Below are 22450 nucleotides of genomic sequence, written 5' to 3' on the forward strand. Positions count from 1 at the left end.
TAGCCCAAGGACAGCAACAGCATCATTGCCCAGGGGTTCTCAGAACACAGTTCCTGCTTCCAACTGTCTCGGGAAACCTGTGTTCCTGATTCTGATTTAATAGCCCCGATGGACAGAACCGACTCTCACTGTGGTTGAGAGGATGACTTCAGGTTCGTTGCTCATAAGCGTCTGGGACAGCATTTAGAGGTCTACGTTTCTACCTATCTGGGGCAACATGAAGTCAGGAATGATTTACTTATCTTAATGTCACCCGTGATTTGTGCAGTGGAGCTCAGAAGACTGAGACAAAGTCTGCTGGTGAAGGTGAGGTTGAAGCCACTCCCCTCCTCAGGGATGCTGCAGGGCACTCGGCAGCCTGGGACAGCTCTGCCCGGCCCTTCTGAGCTCTGCCATCTCCCAGGGCCGTGTGCCTGTATCCATCTCCTAGAATCTCTCCTCATCTCCCCTGCGGGTTCTTGCGGATTAGTGTCCTCCCTTCTGGGAGCTAAAACTTATTCGAAACAAACACAATGTACGCGTGTTTGCAGTGGAAGACAGTAGACTGTTCTCAGTTTTGTCTGCTAGACACTGTCACTCAAGGGCCCGATGGCAGCTGTCATTTACCAAGGCCGTCACTGTCAGCTCAGCATTGGAGAGCTGAAGGCCAGCTGGGGATGCTGAAGGCTGGTGACAAAAGCCACAGAGAAGACAGAAATCTGAAACAAAGATTAGAACTAGGTAGGTTACCTGCTCCAATTCTTAGATCAAGCGTGAAAAGAAACCAAAGATTCCCATGGAGGATTCAGTCATGGGTTAATACAACTTGGGGTTTTGTTGCAGTCATTGAGAACATGAGTGGGAAAAAAAAAACTTTTTAGGGGTGTGTGTGTGTGTGTGTGTGTGATTTTACCGGATTTACAATGGAAATCTCTTACTTTCCTTAACTCTACGTGTCATGAAAGTTGTTTCAGCATGCCTAAAATCTTGCTCATTATGGTTGAACATACCTTGTCTAAGGCAAATGTCTTTGTAAGTTCATGAAATTCTCCTTAGCAAGCTGCTGGTGGGAGATTTTAAGGGGTGCCACGGAATTCCATGTGGGGCTCTTAGTGAAGCCAGCACCCAGTCATTCCTTATGGGGACGCCCACTTCCTCATAGTGCCCAGCAAACCAGAGACTGCCAGCTGTGCTGGCCGCCCTGCGCTTTCCGAGTTCTTTGACTCTAGAACAAGCTTTAAAGGGTGGCGGTGAGAAGAAACCACCTGCCTCTTCTAGCATGTGAGGCTGTGCGTTTCTTCCCCACGCCTAATGTGGTCATATTAAGGGTCACAAACTCAAACTGTGTAGCAGCCAGACACAGAGCTGGGGGTTGAGAGAGGGCAAAGTGGAGATGAGGCGCCTCACTTCTTTTTGGGCCAGATTTTCTGATTTTTTTTTCCTGAGGCAGGGCTTCTCTCTGTAACCTTGGCTGTCCTGGAACTTGCTCTACAGACCATGCTGGCCTTGAACTCAGAGATCCACCTGTCTCTGCTTCTGGAGTGTTGGAATTAAAGGCGTGCACCACCACTGCCTGGCTGATTTTTTTTTTTAAACAACTGAAAACTTCAAAGCCAAATATAACAAGCCTGTAGCCTGCAAGCTTCGACCCTGTGTATAATGCGGAATTTTCCTGGAGTTTAGAAAATATTTTCCAAGTAAAAGTGAAAAAACAAAACAAAACAAAACACAAAACAGGACAAAATAAAACAAACCACTGAAAGTTCCCAGATATAAACAGCAGATCCAATAGGAGCCAGCACCTTGCAGTAGGCTAGTGAGTGTCTCATAGTACCCAGCTAAGCTGTAGCCTTCCAGGACAGTAATGGGGTCCTTTATGAAGGCTCATTTGTGTACTGACTACACCAGAAGTTCTCACCTTCCTAATGCTGCGATCCTTTAATGCAGTTCCTCATATTGTGGTGATCCCCCCAACCATAAAATTATTTTCATTGCTACTTCATACTTGTAATTTTGTTGCTGTTATGAATCATAACATAAATGTCTATGTTTTTAGATGGTCATAGGTGACCCTTGTGAAAGGGCCAGTTGAACGGGGGGGGGGCGGGGAGTGTCGTGACCCATCTGTTGATTGATAACCACTGTTTTACTAGAAATAACTAAGGTTGCATCTTAAGTAAGGGCTGGTTTGGTTTCTCTAGTAAGAATGGAAGCAAAAAAACCAAACCAAACCAAAACAAAATACTCAACAGTAGGTTTTGATCAAATTGCAATCGTGTAGACACATTTTCCTTTAAATTTTGATTTGAAGTATGTGTGGGTCTATGTGTGTTTGTGTGTGTGTCTATATACACACACACACAAGCATATATGTGTATATGTGTATACACACACACACACACACACACACACACACATACATACATGCCCAGGGCACCCACAACAGACCACTGGCTCCCTGGAGTTGCAGGCAGTGATAATCCACCCAGCATGGGTACCAGAATGAACAGGATTCCCTGGAAGAGCAATGAGAGCTCCTAACAGCTCAGTCACCTCTCCAGCGCACAAGCACCCAGTGAGATGAAAGCAGAGCAGGATACTTAAGCGAATTGTGGGAATCTGCTTTATTATTTATTTTTCCAATTTTAACTATTTATTTACTTATCATTTATCTGTTTATGTGCCTGTTTATTTATTTTGGTGAGTATACGTGCAAGGGTGTGTGCAGACGCCCATGGAGGTGCCAGAAGAAGGTGCTGGATTCTGGAGTTGACATTACTGGCACTTGTGACCCCCTCCCCCATGTGGGTGCTGGGATCTGAACTCTGGTTCCCATGGCAGCACAAGTCCTCTATCACCACTTAGCAAATTGTCCAGCCCCTTATTCTCTAGTAGGTTTCTTTCTTTCTTCTTTTCCTTCCTTCCTTCCTTCCTTCCTTCCTTCCTTCCTTCCTTCCTTCCTTCCTTCCTTCCTTCCTTCCTTCCTTCCTTCCTTCCTTCCTTCCTTCCAATATGTGGCCCCAGGAAGACCTTGGACTTCTGCTCATCTTGCCGCTGTCTCCTGAGTGCTGGGGTCATCCCACGTCATCCGTCTGGTACTGGAGAGTGATGTGCAAGCGAACACTCCACCCGTGAGCTACACTCCTGCTCCAGTGATCGGCTTTGTTGGTCTGAGTTTGTTCTTTATAGCCCACATTCTACACTCCAGAAGTTATCTGTTCCTGGACAACTTCTATCGGGGCTGTCAATCACAGGACAGCATCAAGTCTAGCCAATTAGGGAGTTCCATTTCCTGGATGCAATGGTTGGTCCAGACTTAGGTCCAGCCATTGAAGAGCTAATCGGCCACGGGATGAGGACACTGCTGACATGGGGTGATACGGCAGGCAGCAGGAGCCCGGAGCTCTGGAGCTATACCCTAAACCTTACCAGCACCCCCAAATCCCAAACCCAATAATGTCAGAGGCCAATTCTAGGTTCCTATAAATCACCGTTGAGAGTCTTGAATAACAACAACCATCTGTGCTTCCCATCTTTATATTAGGAGGGTATGAGCCCGATACAGTCCATGGAAAAACGAGCATCTGAATTGCGCAACTGTGTTCCAGCCTCCCTATATATTGTCAATTCACATTTTATAGTCTTTACTTTTAAATATGTCAGCAAATTATCATTTTCAATCCCAATTCAAGCACTATTTCAGAAGTGATTTTTTTGCACTTTTTACAACCAATGTCACATTTAGTACCGAAAATTTAGGAACCATGGAAAAGACATAAGCGGGGGTGGGGAGGATTTCTAATTTTAGAAAATAAGATCAAATTAACTCACATTTTACATATGACTATATTTTTGGACATATGCAGTGAGGTAGATAATTCAGGGAGCTGTTCTCAAGATAAAGTACAGTTTAAGAAGACGGACTAAGTTTACAGGCACATGAAGCCAACTCTGGTAAAGTGTTTATTTACAGAGGCATCGGAACCCTTGCATCGATCCTCTGTGAAGAGTCTGTGGGAACCCTGATAGTGAAGGGCATGGTGAGGAGACGGTGATGCTGAGACCATGTGAAAATGTCTTCCAGCTTAGGTGTTAGTTCAGACCCCAGTGGGTCAGGGAGCATCCTCACCTCCTCCCAGGGAGCACCCTCACTTCCTCCCAGGGAGCACCCTCACCTCTTTCTCCCAGGGAGCACCCTCACCTCCTCCCAGGGAGCACTCACCTCCTCCCAGGGATCATCCTCACCTCCTCCCAGGGAGCACCCTCATCTCCTTCCAGGGAGCACACTCACCTCCTCCCAGGGAGCACACTCACCTCCTCCCAGGGAGCATCCTCACCTCCTCTCAGTGAGCACCCTCACTTCCTCCCAGGGAGCACCTAATTTCCTCCCAGAGAGCATCTTCACCTCTTCCCAGTGAGCACCCTCACCTCTTTCTCCCAGCGAGCACACTCACCTCCTCATTCTCAATCTTGAGTGTGGCCAGCCGGGACTGCAGCTGTTGGTTCCTGAGCATGAGCTCTGCCTGGACTGGCTGCTGGGCGCTGACCTGACACACCTGCCGCAGAAGCAGGAAGCACAGTTATGGCGGGCACCAGCAGCAGCCTCGAAAGCATGAGTAGTATTCGTCGGGTGTGGGTGAGCGTGTGTCTGTGCATGCATGTACTCGCTTGTTTGTGCGCACACGGAGGCCAGCAGTCAACTTTGGGGTGTCTTTATCTACTGCATTCCAGGGTGTTTTGAGACAGTCTCTCACTGACCCTAGAGCGTAAACATGTCAGCTAGACTGACCGGCTGGCTGGGAAGCCCCTGGGGCCTATCTGTCTTTGTCCACCCACCCCGTTTCACCCTTGGCCTTGGGGTTACAGGTCTGTGAGGCCTGACTTTTTAATCTGGGTTCTGGGGATGATTGCCCATCAAGGCCACAGGTCTCATACTTAAATGCCACATACAGGAGTCATAGGAACACGCCTATTCCAACTTTTCCAGTCAGAACGTTACTTTTTTGAGACAGACTATTATTACGTAGTCCGGGCTGGCTTAAACTTAAAATCTTTCCATTTCTGCTTCCCAGGTGCTGGGACAGGCATAGACCACCATCCTTTTCCACAGCCACCGTAAAGCACCGCTGTTGAATAGTCTTAGACACGGGTAGTGAACAGCTGTGGTCTGATGCTCTCAGGGAAGGCAATTGTGCAGGAAGCTCTGCCCTGAGAGCAGCAGGGCCTGAGACCAAGCACTGATGCTGGGAGCTCACTTTCGGAATCCTCATGACCGCAGGGCAGAGGGCAGAGGGCAGAGGGCAGAGGGCAGAGGGCAGAGGGCAGAGGGCAGAGGTGGTCTAGGTAGACTGCACGGGCAGAAGGAGGTCACAGAGCTTATTGGCCAGGGTGTGGGCTCTGCAGCCAGGCAGCTGTGCCTGTATGCCAGCTCTGCCTTCTACCTGTGTGATTTCAATTTCCTGCTCTACAAGAAGGGGAGATGAGACCCCTAATCCTGGAGCTGCTGCAAGACTGAAGTGATAATATGTATACGGATACAGAACATTTGGAAAAGTGCCTTTTTATTTTTAAGTATCTTTCAATCATGGCTACTAGCCAGCATCAGTTAAATCATATGACTCACCACAGACATCATAAGGCAAATTATCTTTGGTATTGGAAGGAGATATTTTGGGCAAGATTTCAATGATGGATTTGGTCAAAATGAAAGCATCATTAAAATTGCACATGAGACAAATACTTCCTTTTCATTCTGCTGGCCACAGAAATTGTCCTGGCTGATGAAGGATTCGTCTCATGGGGCAACAAAACGTTAGAGGCTACTGCTCCCTAGCAGAGACGGTCATAAGAAAGGGAACCGACCTACCCCGTTAACAGTAAGGAAACTCTTCTGACTGAAGCCTGTCTGTGACTTTTACCATCCCATGTTAGTACATCCACAATGGAAAACAAAAACAGCAACTATTTGACTTTGGAAAGACAGCGATGGGTAGGATAAAGACTTAGCTTGTTGACATGTGTGTGTTTGATTCTGGTGTGTTGGCATGTGTATGTGTGATATTGGGTGTGTGGGCACAGACCTGTGATCTCAGCGTTCTGGAGGCTGAGGCAGGAGGATGACAAGTTCAAGGCAAGATACTGCCTTAAAAACAAATGGAAATCTCATATTGGTAGAAGAACTGTGCCCACGGGAAAGACTGCAGACTTCAGAGGTCCGTGGACTTGGGGAACTAACACAGCCTTTAGCAGCCGAGTGTCCCTAATCTGAAAATCCTCAATGCAAAATGTTCCAAACCCTGAAGGTTTTGAGTAGACTTGTACCATCTTTTCCAAATTTGGGGACTAAGGATGCTTGATCTGGACTCATCATTTTTCATCAAGCAATTTACTAAATAAAAATAAAATTTATTAGAAACACAGTAGGTATAGACATACTTATATCTATCTATATCTATTTACCTATTCATAGATCTATAATATATCAATTATCTATATATAATCAAGCAATCTCTCTACTTATCATTGATAAGACGCCCTATAAAATTCCCCCCTGGTTTCTTCTGTTCATAGATAATGTATGTTGTTATAATTTATGATCAGTTAAAATGACTTTCTTTCTTTCTTTTTTCATTTCTTTCTTCTTCTTCTTCTTCTTCTTCTTCTTCTTCTTCTTCTTCTTCTTCTTCTTCTTCTTCTTCTTCTTCTTTTGAAAAACAGGATAGAAGCTTACACTCATGAACAGAATACATGGCAGGGGCTGGAGAGATGGCTCAGTACTGAAGCGTATGCCGCTCTAGCAGAGGACCCATGCTCGGTTCTCAGCACCCACAGCTCTCGGTAACTTCAGCCCTAAGGGATCTGATGTCCTCTTCTCACCTCTGTGGGCACTGCCGTCAGGTGCACATCACATACACGTGTACACACACTGCGTGCACACATACACCCAATTACATCTTCAAACTCTTTCAAGGCAGCTTAGTGTGGTAGCTTATATACAGCCTCAGCAGCAGGGAGATGGAGGATCAAGAGTTCAGGCCTAGCCGAGGCTACAGTATGAGTCTGAGGCCATCCCGGCCTACATGAGGCGCTGTCTCAAAAGAATACATGACATAAGAAATGACACACGAGGAAACAACTGGCTCTTAAAAAACAGTCAGTTACTGACCTCATCTCCCATATGAGACTGAAACTCAAACTTCATTGGTGGACAGAAGGCAGCAGGGTACATCTCCATGAATCTCTGCTTGTCACTCCTTGGCTCTAAATTGTCAACAGCATTTTCGATAATGTCTAAGCCTTCATGTCTGGAGGTTTCAAGGTTGTACTCTGCCGAGAGATACGTTCTGAGGGCTCTGTTCAGACTTGCATGGTAGCCAAGGTCACAGCACTTGAGAACACACAAGAACACAGATAGAAATTTTAGTTAAAAACCAATTAAAGGCCCAAATGTGTGGCCTATGAGCATGAGACTCAGAAGATCATGACATTGCCTTAGACACGGGTTTCTTGGCTATGACATCAAATGCCATGAGCAACCAAAGAAAAATTAATCTCAATTACATTCATGCCTTTCAAGATTTAAAAGACACTATAAAATTGGAGGGATAAACCAGAGTGATAAAAATGTTTGTAAAGGAATGTGAGTCTAAATATATAAAGAACTCCCACAACTCAACAATTCAAATTGTCCAAGCAGAAGAAAGGCGGGGTCTCTGAATAGAGACCAGGAAGATGGAAGAGAAATGGTCAACAAGGATATCAGAAGATGTTCGTGATCATTGGTTATGGGGGAAACAGAAAAAGAGAGCTAGAGGAGGCTGGTGATGGCTTGCAGTTATCAGCGCTTGTTGCTCTCCCAAAGGGCCTGAATCGGAGCACAGTCAGTTACAACCATTTGCTAACTCCAGTCCCAGGGGATCTGATGCCTTCTTCTGGCCTCTGTGGGTACTGCATACACATGGTATACAGACATAGATCAGGGCAAAACCATCCATACACACATACACATAAAACAAAAATAGATAAATAGATAAATCTTTGTTTGTTTGTTTTTTTTTAAAAGGAGCTAACTCACACACATCAGCATGGATATTCAGAATGGTAGATGCCAGGATGTGCTGGGATAAACTAACACACTGTTGGCGGGAGAGGGAAGTTGTAAGTCTCTTTTTCAACAGTTTCTCAAAAGGTTAAACACACTGCTATTCCAAGACTCTGGGCTGAGGAGGTGGCTCGATGGGTAGCCATATTTGTCCACATAAGCCGAGGGACCCGACTTAACACCTTGGCACATGTGAAAACCACAGGGTGGCCGTGCACGCCTGTCACACTTGCACTACGAGTGTGTAGAGACAGAACACTTGCAAGGGTCAGCTAGCTCTGCGTTCTGCAGAGACCCGGGTCAAAGGAATTGGGTAGAGAGTGACAGGTAAGGTCTTCCTGTGACTTCTACATGCACATACAACACACACGTATGCACACACATGCTTGCATGCCCACACACATGCTCACAACTCAGCAATGAAAATCACTTGCACCTGAGTATTTACAGCAGCTTTAATATAACAACCCAAAACAATGTAAATATTTACTATTCAGTGAAGAGATAAATAGATTGTCATAATATAACAACCCGAAACAGTGTGAATGTCTACTACTCAGTGAAGAGATAAATAAATTGTCATATAGCCATACACTGGAGTAGTATTTAGCCATGGAAAGGAATGATATTTAAAAAAAAGGTTACAAAAAGGAAAAAGAAAGGAACAAACTATGAATTCATATTACAACATGGATGAACTTTAAAAATCTTATGTTCCGTAAGAGACGTCAGTCACAAAGAACTATGCATTGTATGGACTCACTTATACACAGCGAAGGACAGAGACAGAAGCTACACTGGCGGCTGCCCAGTGCTGGGGGACAGAATTGGAGGGGGCGACGGCTGAGGGGTGCAGGAGGCCTTTTAGTGGTAATAAAAATGTTCCAGAGCTCATTGTAGCGACGGGTACACAGCTCTCTGAATGTGCTAAATGCCAGCAGTAGGCCATGCGTGAGCGGAGTGGCATGTGCAGTACACATAATAAAGCTTTCAAAACTGTAATGGCAGAACCCGAGACTGGAAGGAAACAATGCAGAATGGTATCCAAGTTTCAGTCACTCAATGCTGGGACAGATACAGCAATTTATTCAAATCCTTCTAGGAGACAAAAAAATGCTAAGTGAGACTCCAGATTTGCATATTTTATTGACGACTTGAGACTAATCAACATTGTAGAAGGGAGCAGGCTTGAGTCTGTCAAAACATTCAGAAAGGCTTTCCCCTTAAATCCCAGCAGAAAATTCTTAAAAAGCAATGGTAGCTAATGTCCTTCTATTACAGGCAGAACATATTCCTTGGAGCTAAAGAGTATTGAGAGGGCTGGAGAGGTGGTTTGGGGGTTAGGAGCATCTGCTGTTTGCACAGAGGATTGGGGTTCAAGTCCCAGCATCTATGTGGGTGGTTCACACCCACCTGGAACTTTAGCTCCCGGGGAATTCTGTGCCCCAGGCCTCCATGGGCACCTGCACGCATACGCACACTCCACACAGATGCAGAAACATAATTAAAAATAAAAGTCATTTTTTTAAGGGAAGAGTTTTGAGGTACCCCTGCCCCTGAGTCTTCACTACCTTTATTCCGTATTGTTGTTCAACCTTCATGCATCTTAAGCAAATGTGATTTAAAAGAAGTGTGTAAGCCTGGAGATGAGCCAGCAGTTACTGACAACAGAATGTGTTACCTTAAAAAAAAAAAAGGATAAATCCCTTAAAGAAGAAACACATAGTTTTAAATAGACAAACCAGGCCATCTTCATGTCGCTCTAATGAAGTCAATCAACTCAGCTTGATTCAGTTCTAATCATTGATCGGCCAGGTGCCAGGGACTTTGCTGGGCTCCAGGCACATTGAGGCCGGGACACAGAGAAACAGTTTCCTCCTCAAGGAACCAGAACGGAAGCTGTTCATTGGTTTGCTGCTAAGATAGCAGAATGGGAGCATACGGGAAGCAGCTCTGCCTGGCACAGGCAGCAGCTCCTCCAGGCTACGGGGATCAACCAGCCTTTGCAAAGGGGCATACTGCATGCACTTAGAGACACCGAATGCCAGGCTGGAGGCAGAGCCCAGTGGCAGGGTGCTTGCTTAGCACACGCAAGGCCCGAGGTGTGTTTCCATGGGACTGCAACCCAAATCTTGTCCCTCCACTTTCAGTTTCCATAGTGTTAAAATGGGGGCTTTAAAACAAAGTTACTGTGACATCCTGTTACTCAAAATGTGATCAGCTTGTTAGAAGTGCAGAATATTGGGCCTGTGATATGGCTCAGCAGGTATGGGGGCTTGCTGCCAAGCCTGAAGATCTGAGTTTGATCCCCAGGACTCTCACACGGTGCTAGAATAGAATCGACTCCCACAGGCTAGTCTCTGACCTCCACATGCTTGCTATGGCCTGAGCTCCCACACACATCCATATCACACAGAAAACATACTTGGAAACCCTCTAAAAATGCAGGCTATTTGGTCCTGCCCCTGGCCTATTAATCTGGAATCTGAAATTTAAGAAGGCTGCATAGTTGAATGATTAAAACACTGGTGACACTCCCCCCCTCCCAGCACTCCAGTAAGAGGGTCATGTGACCCTGCCCTTTGGGAGGGGGTGCTGCTTCCCCAACCTGAAGAGAGGATTTGATTAAATATGCTTACAAAATCAGAAACAGCTATGATATCACAATGGCAAACAACACAATTGTGAAACGCAGCAATTGGCTCATCACCACTCATCTCCAGGGAAATCAGCTGCACCCAAATGCAGAGAAGGATTCATTTTGGTTAATTTGGAAATTCTAGTCTCAAATGGATAAAGACTTCTTTTATTCCTTTTGCTTCTCCCAATCCATAATGGTTCCCTACAGTTTTGCATACATCAAAAGGATTGAAAAATCATTCTGTCTTTCAATACCATCTTATTTTATAAAGACATGGGTTTGTAAAGGAAATGGGCCTCATTTCTCTAATAGGTACCAGTGCTTAAAAAGAGCCCACGATTCAAAAAGAAGACAGATTCTTCTCCCTGATTATAAGGAAGCAAGAAGACCTGCTGTTTTATTTTGTAAGTATTGATCCGGGTGGGAGAGTTAATAAAACAAGCGGGAAGAGAAGGAAGCAATGGAGAACGGCTTGTTATTTCTTATGCAACCTGTGTTCCTTAAAACAAGGAGAAGGATGAATGGTGGAAGGAAAAGGGGAAGGAAGGAAGGGAGAAGAAAGGGAGGGAGGGAAGGATGGAGCAGGTAGAAGGTAGGCTGGGAGAAGGAAGGAAGGGAGGGAGAAAAAGAAAGAGGGGAAAAAAGAGGGAGGGGGCCAAAAGAATTCTAACCCCAACTGACTTGGTGTTTTGAGGAACACCTAAGTTTCTGTTATTCCCCGACTTGACCAGTTCACTGCACAAAGTGGCTAAAGCACCATTGTTGTTTCCTATTTCCAGCGTAGCCACATGGATTCTGTCCGTGTGAGACTTGGTTTCGCCATGGCTTCCTAAGGGGCTGGTGGAGCAGCCATGAGGCTTAGCTGCCGTGAGGCACTTCTGGCCTTGCCTTCCTACGTCCAGGAGACTTTTGGCGGGCAGTCGTCTTCTCTGACCCCCACAGTGCTCATCCGTTTGAAAGTCACTTAGTTGGCATAATTTTATTATGCCTGTTATGTAGTATTTCCGAATTCTAGGTTTCTCAAGCATCTTGAACATAGAAAAAAAAAAAAGAAGAAACAGGAGAAAAAAAGCTCTTTGAGGTCCCCTGAGAACAAGCCCAGCCATAGACTAGAACTTGAAATGACATTGGATATATTAGGGCTGAAGATATTTGGTTAAAGAAGGTCTCAAGTAATTCTGTGGGGCCTATGAAATATTAATGAGATCCGAAAGGCGCCTGCACAGAGAGCTTGTGGTAGCCCAAGCACATTTAATGATGGAAACACACAGGAAGCCAATAAACTATTTCATTCAAACAAATCACTGTTATTCTGGCAGATGAAGAAAGAACTCTAGATGGGTACATAAAATTGTGAACCCAAAATTAGGAGAAGGAAAGACTGTTGGAATCAAAAGTGTGCATTAAAAGAAAAAAAAATCCCAAGAACTGCCAAGATGAAGCCTCCTAGGTGTCAGTCCAACCAAAGCAGGATGACACCCTCAGCCCAAAGGCTTGCCACCAATATCAGACCGGATGAGAGAGACCCAAGCACTAAGGACAGTGACAAGTGCAATCACTTTGTTTTGTCCCAAACACTGAGAGCCAGCTGAAGCTTCCAGGGTGATATTATACCAGGTGTGAAGTGTACTCCTCAGAAAGCCTGTCCCTTCCCTTCCTCTCTGTACCCACTTAGCACAGACTCCATGAAACCAGGAGCCCAGAATGGAAAGAAACCTGAGATTCTTGTTTCCCCAAGTCAGAGCCAATGACATCTGCAGGGCATTCCTGAAGAACAAAGGGGATGACACCAAGCTCCAACCTGGTGACTCTGGCAGCCAAGGGTCCTAAGCAGGGAACAAAGGTTCCCTGTTTTCTGCAGAAGGGCCTCCCTCCACTCCCATACTCCCCTCCCTCATTCCTGTGCTCCTCTCCCTCTACTCCCCTCCCTCACTCTTGTGCTCCCCTCCCTCACTCTTGTGCTCCCCTCCCTCCACTTCCCTCCCTCACTCTTATGCTCCCCTCCCTCCACTCCCCTCCCTCACTCCTATGCTCCTTTCCCTCTACCCCTCCCTCCACTCCCCTCCCTCGCTCCTGTGCTCTCCTCCCTCCACTCCCCTCCCTCACTCCTGTGCTCCCCTCCCTCCACTCCCCTCCCTCACTCCTGTGCTCCCTTCTCTCCCCCCTCCCTCACTCCTGTACTCCCTTCCCTCCACTCCTGTACTCCCCTCCCTCACTCCTGTGCTCCCCTCCCTCACTCCTGTGCTCCCCTCCCTCACTCCTGTGCTCCCCTCCCTCACTCCTGTACTCCCCTCCCTCCACTCCTGTACTCCCCTCCCTCCACTCCCCTCCCTCACTCCTGTACTCCCCTCCCTTCACTCCCCTCCCTCACTCCTGTACTCCCCTCCCTTCACTCCCCTCCCTAACTCCTGAACTCCCCTCCCTCACTCCTGTACTCCCCTCCCTCACTCCTGTACTCCCCTCCCTCCACTCCTGTGTTTCCCTCCCTCACTCCTGTACTCCCCTCCCCAACTCCCTTCACTCCTTACTCCCCTCACTCCACTCCCCTCCCTCCACTCCTATATTCTAGCCTCTGCCTGAGAGATGCCAGTGGTCTTTTTCACCTGATTCGTTCCTTAGGATTTCATTTCTAAGGAAGTGCAGTTAACTTTATTAAGAGCACTGTGGTAGGGAAAGAGAGAAGAGTAACAATCCACACCCTAGGGTGGGCGCAGGCTCCCCAGGAGAGCTGCTGACCGCAGGTGTGACAGGCACCTTTGACTGTCACCTCTGCCATGGATATTGGATAAAGACTTTTCCTACGCTTTATTTTGAGTCTCTTTGAAAAGTAGGCCAAGCCAAGGGCACCAGGATTCTAAAAAAAGCAGTTTTCATCTACCCACGAGTGGCTTTCAGAGGACTGGAAGGAGGTGAGTCCAGGGCTCTTGTATTACTCGTCAGGTGAAGAGAGCAGCCTGCCTTGGGATGGCTGCCTTCTGCCCTCCGCCATTTTCTTCTCTAACTGTTTATTACTCTAACCCAGAAACCATAAATAGATTTTTGTGAGAAATAAGCGTAGCACCAAGCCAGACATCTGAATTCCCACAAGCACATTTTACACGCCCATTTTTATGTTGGGGTTTCTGAGCATCCACAGAAAGCCGGCAATTCAATTCTTGTTGCTACTTTACCAACTGTAGCTAAACACTTAATAAACAGAAAGTTTGGAGTTTTCCCCTGAGCAAGGAGAAGGTCACAACCAAGGGTGCATCTCTGTAACAGGAATGGATACAAAGCAGGAAGCAGGATCAATGTTGCCGCCGATAGGTCTGGCTAATGAACAGCTTCATAATCACCCATTACCTGATGCGTCTCCCATCCGCCATGCTCATTTTCTCAGGGAGAAAACAACAACTTTGTAACTAATGCAGACGAAGTCAAGAGAAAGGAGAGAGACCAAACACAGCAAGCTCAGAGAAGTGCCGCCAGATGGCAAATGTTAAGGAGAAAACAACTGGTCAGGGGAGCAGCATGGATCTGGAGGGAAGGTTGCTGGTCTTTTATTTAGGGCGTGAATGTGTGATATGTTCAAGAGGGGGACTCAGCCTTGTAAAGTTCTGCAGCACAAAGGCCCCAAGCAAGGAAGTGCACGTGGTTCTGTGGAACAGATGGGCGGGCACAGCTGAGGCATAGTAAGTAGAGGCAGTATGTAGACGGAACTGGGGGGCAGGATGGGAGGCACGCGGGTGCCAACTCATAATGGGTAACTGAATATTTGGCTCTTATTCTAAGGATATAGGAGGCCTAGAGAATTTTGAATATGACAGCCATGTCTGATTTCTGATATTTAGTACTCTGGGAAGAGAAGAGAGATTTAGAGGACATGAGGCAGGTTGTGGGGTACATTTCTAGAAGGTACAGGAAGCAATGCAGGCAGGTGATGGGAGTCTCTGCCTAGGAGTCCAAGGGTGTCACAAGAAGTGGTATCGAGGGTTTGGGACCTTCAGGAGAAAGAGTTGATGGGATTTGCTGACACATGGTATGGGAGGAATCAGGGAACTGGGTGTCAGCCTGTGGGCCTGGGGGGAAAGTGGTAGCCTTTCTTGGGACATGAAAAATTGGTAAGAAGAAAGTTGTCTGTATAGAGGTGGGAAGAAATAGGCATTCATGCCGCTTAGGGAATTCGGCCTCTTCAGAATGCCTACATAATTGCACAGGCTGCTGGCAGGAAAGTTGATACACTCAGGTGATAAGAATCTAAGGGCCATCAAATGGTGCCTAAGCGAAAATAAAAGGCAGAAATCCGGGGCCACCCTTCAGAGGCTTTTGATATTCAGAGGTCCAGAGGAATATGGTCAAGAAATCACTGGAGACTAGAAAAAGAAAACAAAAAAACAAAGCAAACCCAAAAAACCTCAGTCCTCATTTCAGGGATTTATGTCTGGCATTTCCATTGGAAAAAACTTTAAATGTTCCTTTCTTCAGTTATCTAACTCATTTCTCTTTTAAAATATCCATTAAAAATCACAACGGATTAAAACCATGCCAAAATTAGTCTATATGATCGATATGATATGCCAACCCACTGAACACGATCTCTGTAATCTTTCTAATGAGAGTTCAGATCTAATGGGGAAATACAGTATCTCTTTCTGGCAGGTTTTCACAGATGACTCTCAATACCACCGCGCATGGGGGGAAAATCTGACTAATTAAGGAAACTGAATAAGTTGCTTTTTAATGAAGTGTAGGTCCCAAGAGACAAAAAGATAAGGTTAAAAGCTTTAGCATAACTGATTATTCAGAAATGATAAACCAAAGGCAGCAGGGGCTTGGTGCTGCAATCTAATTTCAGTTTCATTCTGTACAAATGGCCAGGAAAGCGTGTGTGACAGATATCTGCATGGAGAAAATTGGCTGGAGTAGGAGATTATCTCCTGGAAATACTCCACCAGAAAGGCTTAGCCTTCAAGCCTCCAAGGGGGCTGCAGCCTTCCGAGGGGGAAGTTAGAAACGGAACTGTATTGCAGGAGTGACAACTAATTATCACCGGGCACATACTTGGTGACAAGGGACCAATAGCATTTTATCATTGAAGACTTAGTTTCTCCGGCTGCATCTTAGAAGTATGGATCTGTGTGGAAAGAGGCCGTGGTATCAGAAATGAAGTCTTAGACCCAGTTATTGTTTTAAGAATGATAAGTTTACAGAATGGTGGATCTGACAATAGATTAGGGAGTCCTACTGTTGAGCACTTAACTGTGCACTCTGCGCGCGCGCGGTGGTGCACACCTTTAATCCCAGCACTCTGGAGGCAGAGGCAGGTGGACCATTGTGAGTTCAAGGTCAACCTGTTCTTCAGGCCAGCCAAACTGCATTCTTGGTGAGAAGGATCAGTGAGTAAGGGGCTTGCTGCTCAGATCTAAGGACCCAAGCTTGAATCCCTAAGGCCCACATAATGCTGGGTATAGTGAGGAGCACATCTGTAGTCACCGGACTTCTAGGGTGAGATGAAATGTAGAGACAAGAGAATCCCCAGAAGCCCATGGACCACTGAGCCTGGCAAATACAGCCGGGAACAAAATACTCTTGCTTCAAACATGGAAATGGCGCATCAGTACCCAAGGCCACGGTCTGACTTCCACACGTGCACCACGGCACACCACACCTAGACACCCTCGTGTGCACATACACATCCTAAACACCAATCACCACTACATGCAAACACGCAAAACAGAAATCTTTCATCAAGAAAATCGCTGGAAACTCAGTATTCAGTGAGAAATATGGTCTGCAGGATTTGTTTTCTGGTTGTAAAAGATCTTGATTTTGCTTTTACAGATTTTTTTTTTTACAGTTGAGAGCACTGGATGCTCTTCTAGGGGACCCAGGATCAATTGCCAGCAACGACATGGCAGCTCACTGTCTATAACTCCAGTTCTAGGGTTTCTAACACCCTCATGTAGACACACATGTAGGCAAAACATCAAGAACACACACACACACACACACACACACACACACACACACGGACCTGGGTTCCATTCCCAGTTTCCACATGGGATCCACACCATCCCATGCTCTAGGGGATACAGCACCCTCTTCTAATCTTGTGGGCACCAGGCATGCATGCAGTGCACATATACACATTCAGGCAAAACAGTCAGATACATAAAATAAATAAATCTAAAACAAGGATTGCTGCTATCTAGGAAGTTCCTGGCACTATCCCTCCTAGTCACGATCCCTCCTCTGCCTTTCCCTGGGCAGGAAACAGCACTGTGCACTGCAGAAGACTAAAAATGTTGCAAGCAAAAATGAAGTGACCGTGTTCTTCCTTTCGCGTGGCTGCTCTGTGAAGAGCTGACGCCATCACCTGTAAGGTCAAGCTTGCTTTGTCCACACATCCCTTCAGAGCGGGTCTGGAGCCAGAGATGTCTACTCTCATTGTCTGTACTTGGCATTCATCTATTTTCAAGTCGCACAAACAACAACAACCACAACCAGATGCTCCGTTAATAGCCAAGCTATCATATTCTTCATCACATTATCTTGCATATCAAAAAGTTGAGTTATAAGAGTTAACACTTTAAATTTGCACAAAACATCCATTTACCTACAACTCTTAACAAATTATAAAATGAATCCATTGATCTCAAAAAGCACAATCAATGCCTTAAGACTGACTGAAATCCTAGTAGGGCTCTAAGACCCATTTATTTTTTTAAAGTATGAGATTTTTCTACTCTGTTACACATTTCTGAAAGAGAAAGATCAAATTTACCTAGTCAAGTATTGGTAAATAAAGGCTTTATTCATTCAATAAAGAAACACTAACATCATTCAATAACTTTTAAGTATCCAAAAATCTCCAAATAAATAAAAAATATTTGAATAGGTCTATGAAAGTGTTTAATTAATTATTAAAGTTTCTAGCCTTAGTAGTTACAAGGAGGATATTGAATTAGTTAAGGCATCATTGGTACATATGCAAATCGATTAATCTTGGGCTTCAATTATATTAGAAAACAAACCCTTGACTTCCCTTTAATTTACAGCCTAAGCAAGGGTTTTGCTAACCAAGAGTAAATCACAACTCAGGTGTTGCCAAGGTTCCAAACTACTACATCTCAACAAACTCCAAACCAAAGAGACTTTTTGATATCAACTTTTTATCTGTTAAGAGGGAAAACACTTAACTCCATGACGGGGGAATCGGAGTCACGACATTCTAAGCCGATGTGTGCACTGCTCTCGGGGAGTTAAACCCCAGCTGCTGCACAAGACGCAGTCATGCCATCTATGATGGCGTCTGCTGTGGAGTGGCCGACTGACTTCATGGACTGAAGTTAATTTTGTAGGGGGCAGAGAAACTCAATAAAACACCCAACAGAGATGTGATGAGACAAATCCAGAAGCTGGGGCATTTGGAGGAATATTGTGTCTGTCTCTTCCACAAGGGCTTTGTCAAGAAGAGACTTAACGTCTGCATGGCCCAGGGAAGTGTCCTACACTGCGCTCAGTTTGGTGTGATCTAGACACAGCGGCTGTGAAGCACAATTTAGAGCGAGAAACGGGAATGCAGCTTCCGAGGCCACTAACAGAAAGAAAGCAGGTTAAACGACTTCCTTATCTAGTGTGTGTATGTGTGCATGCATATCTGTGTGCACGTATGTGTGTACGCGTGTGTGCACGTGCATGCATGTGTATGTGTGCATGCATATCTGTGTGCACGTATGTGTGTACGCGTGTGTGCACGTGCGTGCATGTGTATGTGTGCGTGCACATCTCTCTGTGTATGTGCGTACACATGTGTGTGCATATGTGTGTATGTGTGGGGGTACATCAAGTCTGAGCTTCGTCATTGATAATCTCAGTTGTATTAGCACGGTGCTTTCTTCACGGCTTGAAACATCTTAAATTTTCTAGAGTCTACATGTGCTGGCCCTGAACTAATAAAATAATTTAAAATACATATCCTATGGAAAATCCTTGACTTCCTGTCACACGAATCGACCTATTTATGATCATCCATCATAGCAAATTTGTTGGGTATGGATGTGAGATGGGTGAACTGAAGATCTTTACAAAAAGGCCCCCTCCTCAATTCTCTGACTTTATGAAGCTGTGACTATTGAGATTCATTGAGTGACCTTCATGTCATTTCAATGGCACGTTAAAGACACTGTCTTGACTTCCTCTCACTGGAGACATAGCAGGTCTCTCCATTAATATCAGATAGCTCAGAATGAAAAGGACATCGTTAAATACACTCACACAGCATAAAGGATTTGAGGAACCTTGGGATAATAGCCAAGCTGTTTCTATTCCACCAGGAAGGGCCAAGCTAATGGGTTTTCAGCTCACTACTATATATGCAAAATGGGACCCCACAAAATAAGCAGCCATTTTAGAACATCCACTTTCACACTGCCTGAAAAAAAAAAAGCAAATCAGGGAAAATGGTTCCCTTTTATCTCAGGGCCTTCGGTTCTGGCAGATTCTGACAGCAAACCGATTCCATGCCGCTTCTTTCAAACTTCATGGTTCAGTCATGACTTTTAGGAACTGTTCATGTTTTAAATTTAAGGTTGATCTTTAAAACTTTTGAAAAGGCTGAAAATCACTTGGCACATTTAACCATTGTCTATTTAGAGCAGAGTCAAGTGCATCTGGAGATAAAAAACATCTCTGTTTAGGGCCTGGGGAGACGGCCCACTAGGCACAGGGCCTGTCGCTCAAGCATGAAAACCAGCATTTGGGCTCTCCAGAATCCAGAGAAAAATGGCAGATACAGCAGTGTGTGCCTGCAATTTCAGCGCTGGGGAGGAAGAACCCTGGGTCCTGCTGGCTAGCTGCCTCGGTCACTGCTCTGTTGCTGTGAAGAGACACCATGACCAAGGCAACTCTTACAAAAGGAAGCATTTCATTAGGGGCTTGCTACAGTTTCTATTATCATCTGACAGACAGCATACTAGAGAAGTTGCTGGAAGCTACATCCTGATCTGCCCTCGGAAGGAGAGGACCTGGGACTGACATGGGCTTTTTGGAACCTCAAAGTCCACCCCTGGTGACACACTTCCTCCAACCAGGCTACGTCTGCTCCAAGAAGGCCACACCTCCTCGCCCTTCTAGTCTTTTCAAATAGTGCCCTTCCCTGACGACCAGACAACCAAACCCTTCAGTCTTCTTTCCATGAAGTTTGCAGAGTCTTCCAAATATACACCAGCTGAAGTCATTTCTCTCTTCCAACCCTTGGCTGGCTCCTTACCACACTGAGCGCAGAGTCCAGACCTTCACTGTCTCAATGGCTGTGGTCAGTCCATGCGGCCCTCACTCACTCCGCTCCAACCAGACCACCCACTTGCATATCCCATGAGCACCTTGTGCTTGCAGTCAGTGGCACTTCTGCCTCCAGAACACACTTCTGCCTCTGTAGCTCTCACCCAGCCAGTGCGGCTGTAGGGGATTCCGTCCTGGAACTGGGTGCCTGTGCAGCTCCCAGCTTACGCCTTGGTTCAAGTATCAGGCCTTTCCCAGCAGAAAAGAACACTCATGGCAATATCTTACATTTCTTTTTGCTTGGTTGATTTGAGACAGGGTCCCACAATGTCACCCTGCCTGACCAGGAACTCGCTATGTAGCCTAAGCTGGTCTCAAATTCACAGAGACCTGCCTCCCTAGTACTGGGACTAAAGGTGTGTGCCACTATGCCTGGCTAGCTTTAAAATACCACCAGTCCTCACTTTAAATATGTACACACATCACACACACACAATTTAGAGTTTGTCTCTCAACACGTATGTAAAGAACACAATGATAAAGACTTTGTGTTGTTCACTGATGAAACTCCAGGGTCCAGGACAATGCTTGAGGGAGGTTATGTGCGGCTCTTTAGCCCCAGTCAGTACTATCGCTGTAGACTAAGCACTTAGCACAGCTGACTTAAGCACTCAGCACTTAGTTCACGAGCACGTAACATGTGCCAGGCCCTGGAAACCTTAGCATGTGTTTACAAATACGTATGTACCCGCCTATAGTTATATTTATTTGTCTATGCATACACTTATGCATGTCAGTATCAAGGGACTGGGCTGCAGCCAGGTGCGAGGCCTTGGGTTTGTTCCCTAGCACTGACAAAGCAATAACCCAAAACCAGCCTAGCAAAGGAGTGCTTGGTGCGGGCTTGCTACTTTGTAGGAAAGAAAGAAAGTGTGTCTCTTGCCAGAATCAGCTTAGCCTTTGAGGGCACCAGGCACGCCCATGCTGCACATATACATGAACAGGCAAAAACAATCACGCACATAAAAATCAAAATGAAGGCACCCTGGATTTCAGATAGTAAAGACTACATGTGGGTTGTGGCTTTCTTGGAGCTTTTTTGGGTTTGTTTTGTTTTCTGCAGTGCTGGGGATCAAACTCAGGGCTCTGTACACGAGAGGGTCATGGTCTCTCCCTGAGCAATAGCCCCAGTCCTAGGGAATTAGTTTGAGTTGACGCAAACGGAGCGGTGCTATGGCATGGTCTGAAAACTGTAATCTTTCCTTTCCGGTTGAGTCTACCAGGATAACAATTTGCTTTCATCAGATTTAGTTTGCAATTATGCTTTGCCATACGCATCTTACAACTGATCCTGTCAAAGTATCTTGTGTGGTTAGGTCAGAATTACTTTTTTCTGAGCACTACGTAAACCGCATTATACTAATAAATAATGGCATTGTCTCATTAATGAATGCTACTTTCTGTATACAAACCGTCAAGTACTTACATCGATTAAGTCTGAAAGATCGTGAATGTAATACTTGAACACCGAGGCATTGGTTGCTTCAAGTGTCAGGAGATACTCGTTCCTTGCTTTAATTGATTTCAGCTTATTTTCTGAATATTTTGCTTGTCTCTGGTAATGAAGAAGACACAGGCATCAGGAACAAAAGTGAAGTCATTTTAATAAGACAGAAATACATGCGGGTTTTCATGAATCTAAGCAATTTATTCCACATATAAAAATGATCCCCAGGTCTTTTGTGGAAAGTGCATTCCGAATGTGATTTAAATATCAAACTAAAGCTCCCCGGCTCTGGGAATAACAACAATGTATTGGGCTCCGGGCCCACTTTCACTGAACTCTCTCTGTCAATATTCTAGTTCTCCAGATTTGTCCTGAACACTTGGCATTCACCATGAAATGATGTCCAGCTGTCTGACATAATTTTATGTGTCTTAAACAGTCACCACTCCCATGGGAGGAAACGCATGTCTTTTCATAGTCATTCACCATGTGTGTCTATTATTGGTGGATCAGGGTTTTTAGGACTGTCTTGTCTCCTCATATGAGGAGCCCAGGCTCTGCGATGGAGTTTTAAACCTACCTTTTCCTTCATCTTTTCAATTTTCTTCACGGAGCTACGCCTCTGGTGCCGCTCTTCTAGTCTGAGGTGGAAGACGGGGTCCCCGGACCTCCCAATTTGCTTCTCCTCTTGCTTCTCGGCTTCTTTCAGCTTGCTCTCTGCGTTGATGCTCTCGGCGTGGTACATGTGGTATGTCTTCATCACCTGGGAAAAGTGACCCAGCTTGTTAGGCGATGTCTGTCTGCAGTGTTCTCAGTGAACGGGACTGCTATGAGGTGTGCATGTTAAAAAATACCACCTTCCAACTGGCGAGGGGGAAAGTCAGATGGTAGTAAGACAGGCGAGTTTTGGCTCCTGCTTCTGTATAAACCAAACAAATACGCAAATTCACCTGATGGGAGG

The 22450-nt window shown here is 45.6% G+C and overlaps 1 protein-coding gene across 2 annotated transcripts in view; it reads right to left on the minus strand.

Annotated features, from left to right (window-relative positions):
* Srgap1 (SLIT-ROBO Rho GTPase activating protein 1) overlaps window positions 1-22450 on the minus strand; it is a 274372-nt gene that overhangs the window by 66396 nt on the left and 185526 nt on the right. For both annotated transcript variants that reach the window (XM_085683398.2, XM_085683397.2), the window contains exons 5-8: window positions 22070-22252; window positions 21469-21597; window positions 7145-7366; window positions 4434-4535 (exon numbers count right to left, since the gene is read on the minus strand). In XM_085683398.2, coding sequence (XP_085539524.1) covers window positions 4434-4535; window positions 7145-7366; window positions 21469-21597; window positions 22070-22252 — 636 coding nt within the window. The remainder of the gene's footprint in view (window positions 1-4433; window positions 4536-7144; window positions 7367-21468; window positions 21598-22069; window positions 22253-22450) is intronic.

The sequence above is a fragment of the Myodes glareolus genome, chromosome 26 (genome assembly GCF_982192425.1).
Source record: "Myodes glareolus chromosome 26, mMyoGla1.1, whole genome shotgun sequence".
Taxonomy (NCBI): Eukaryota; Metazoa; Chordata; class Mammalia; order Rodentia; family Cricetidae; genus Myodes; species Myodes glareolus.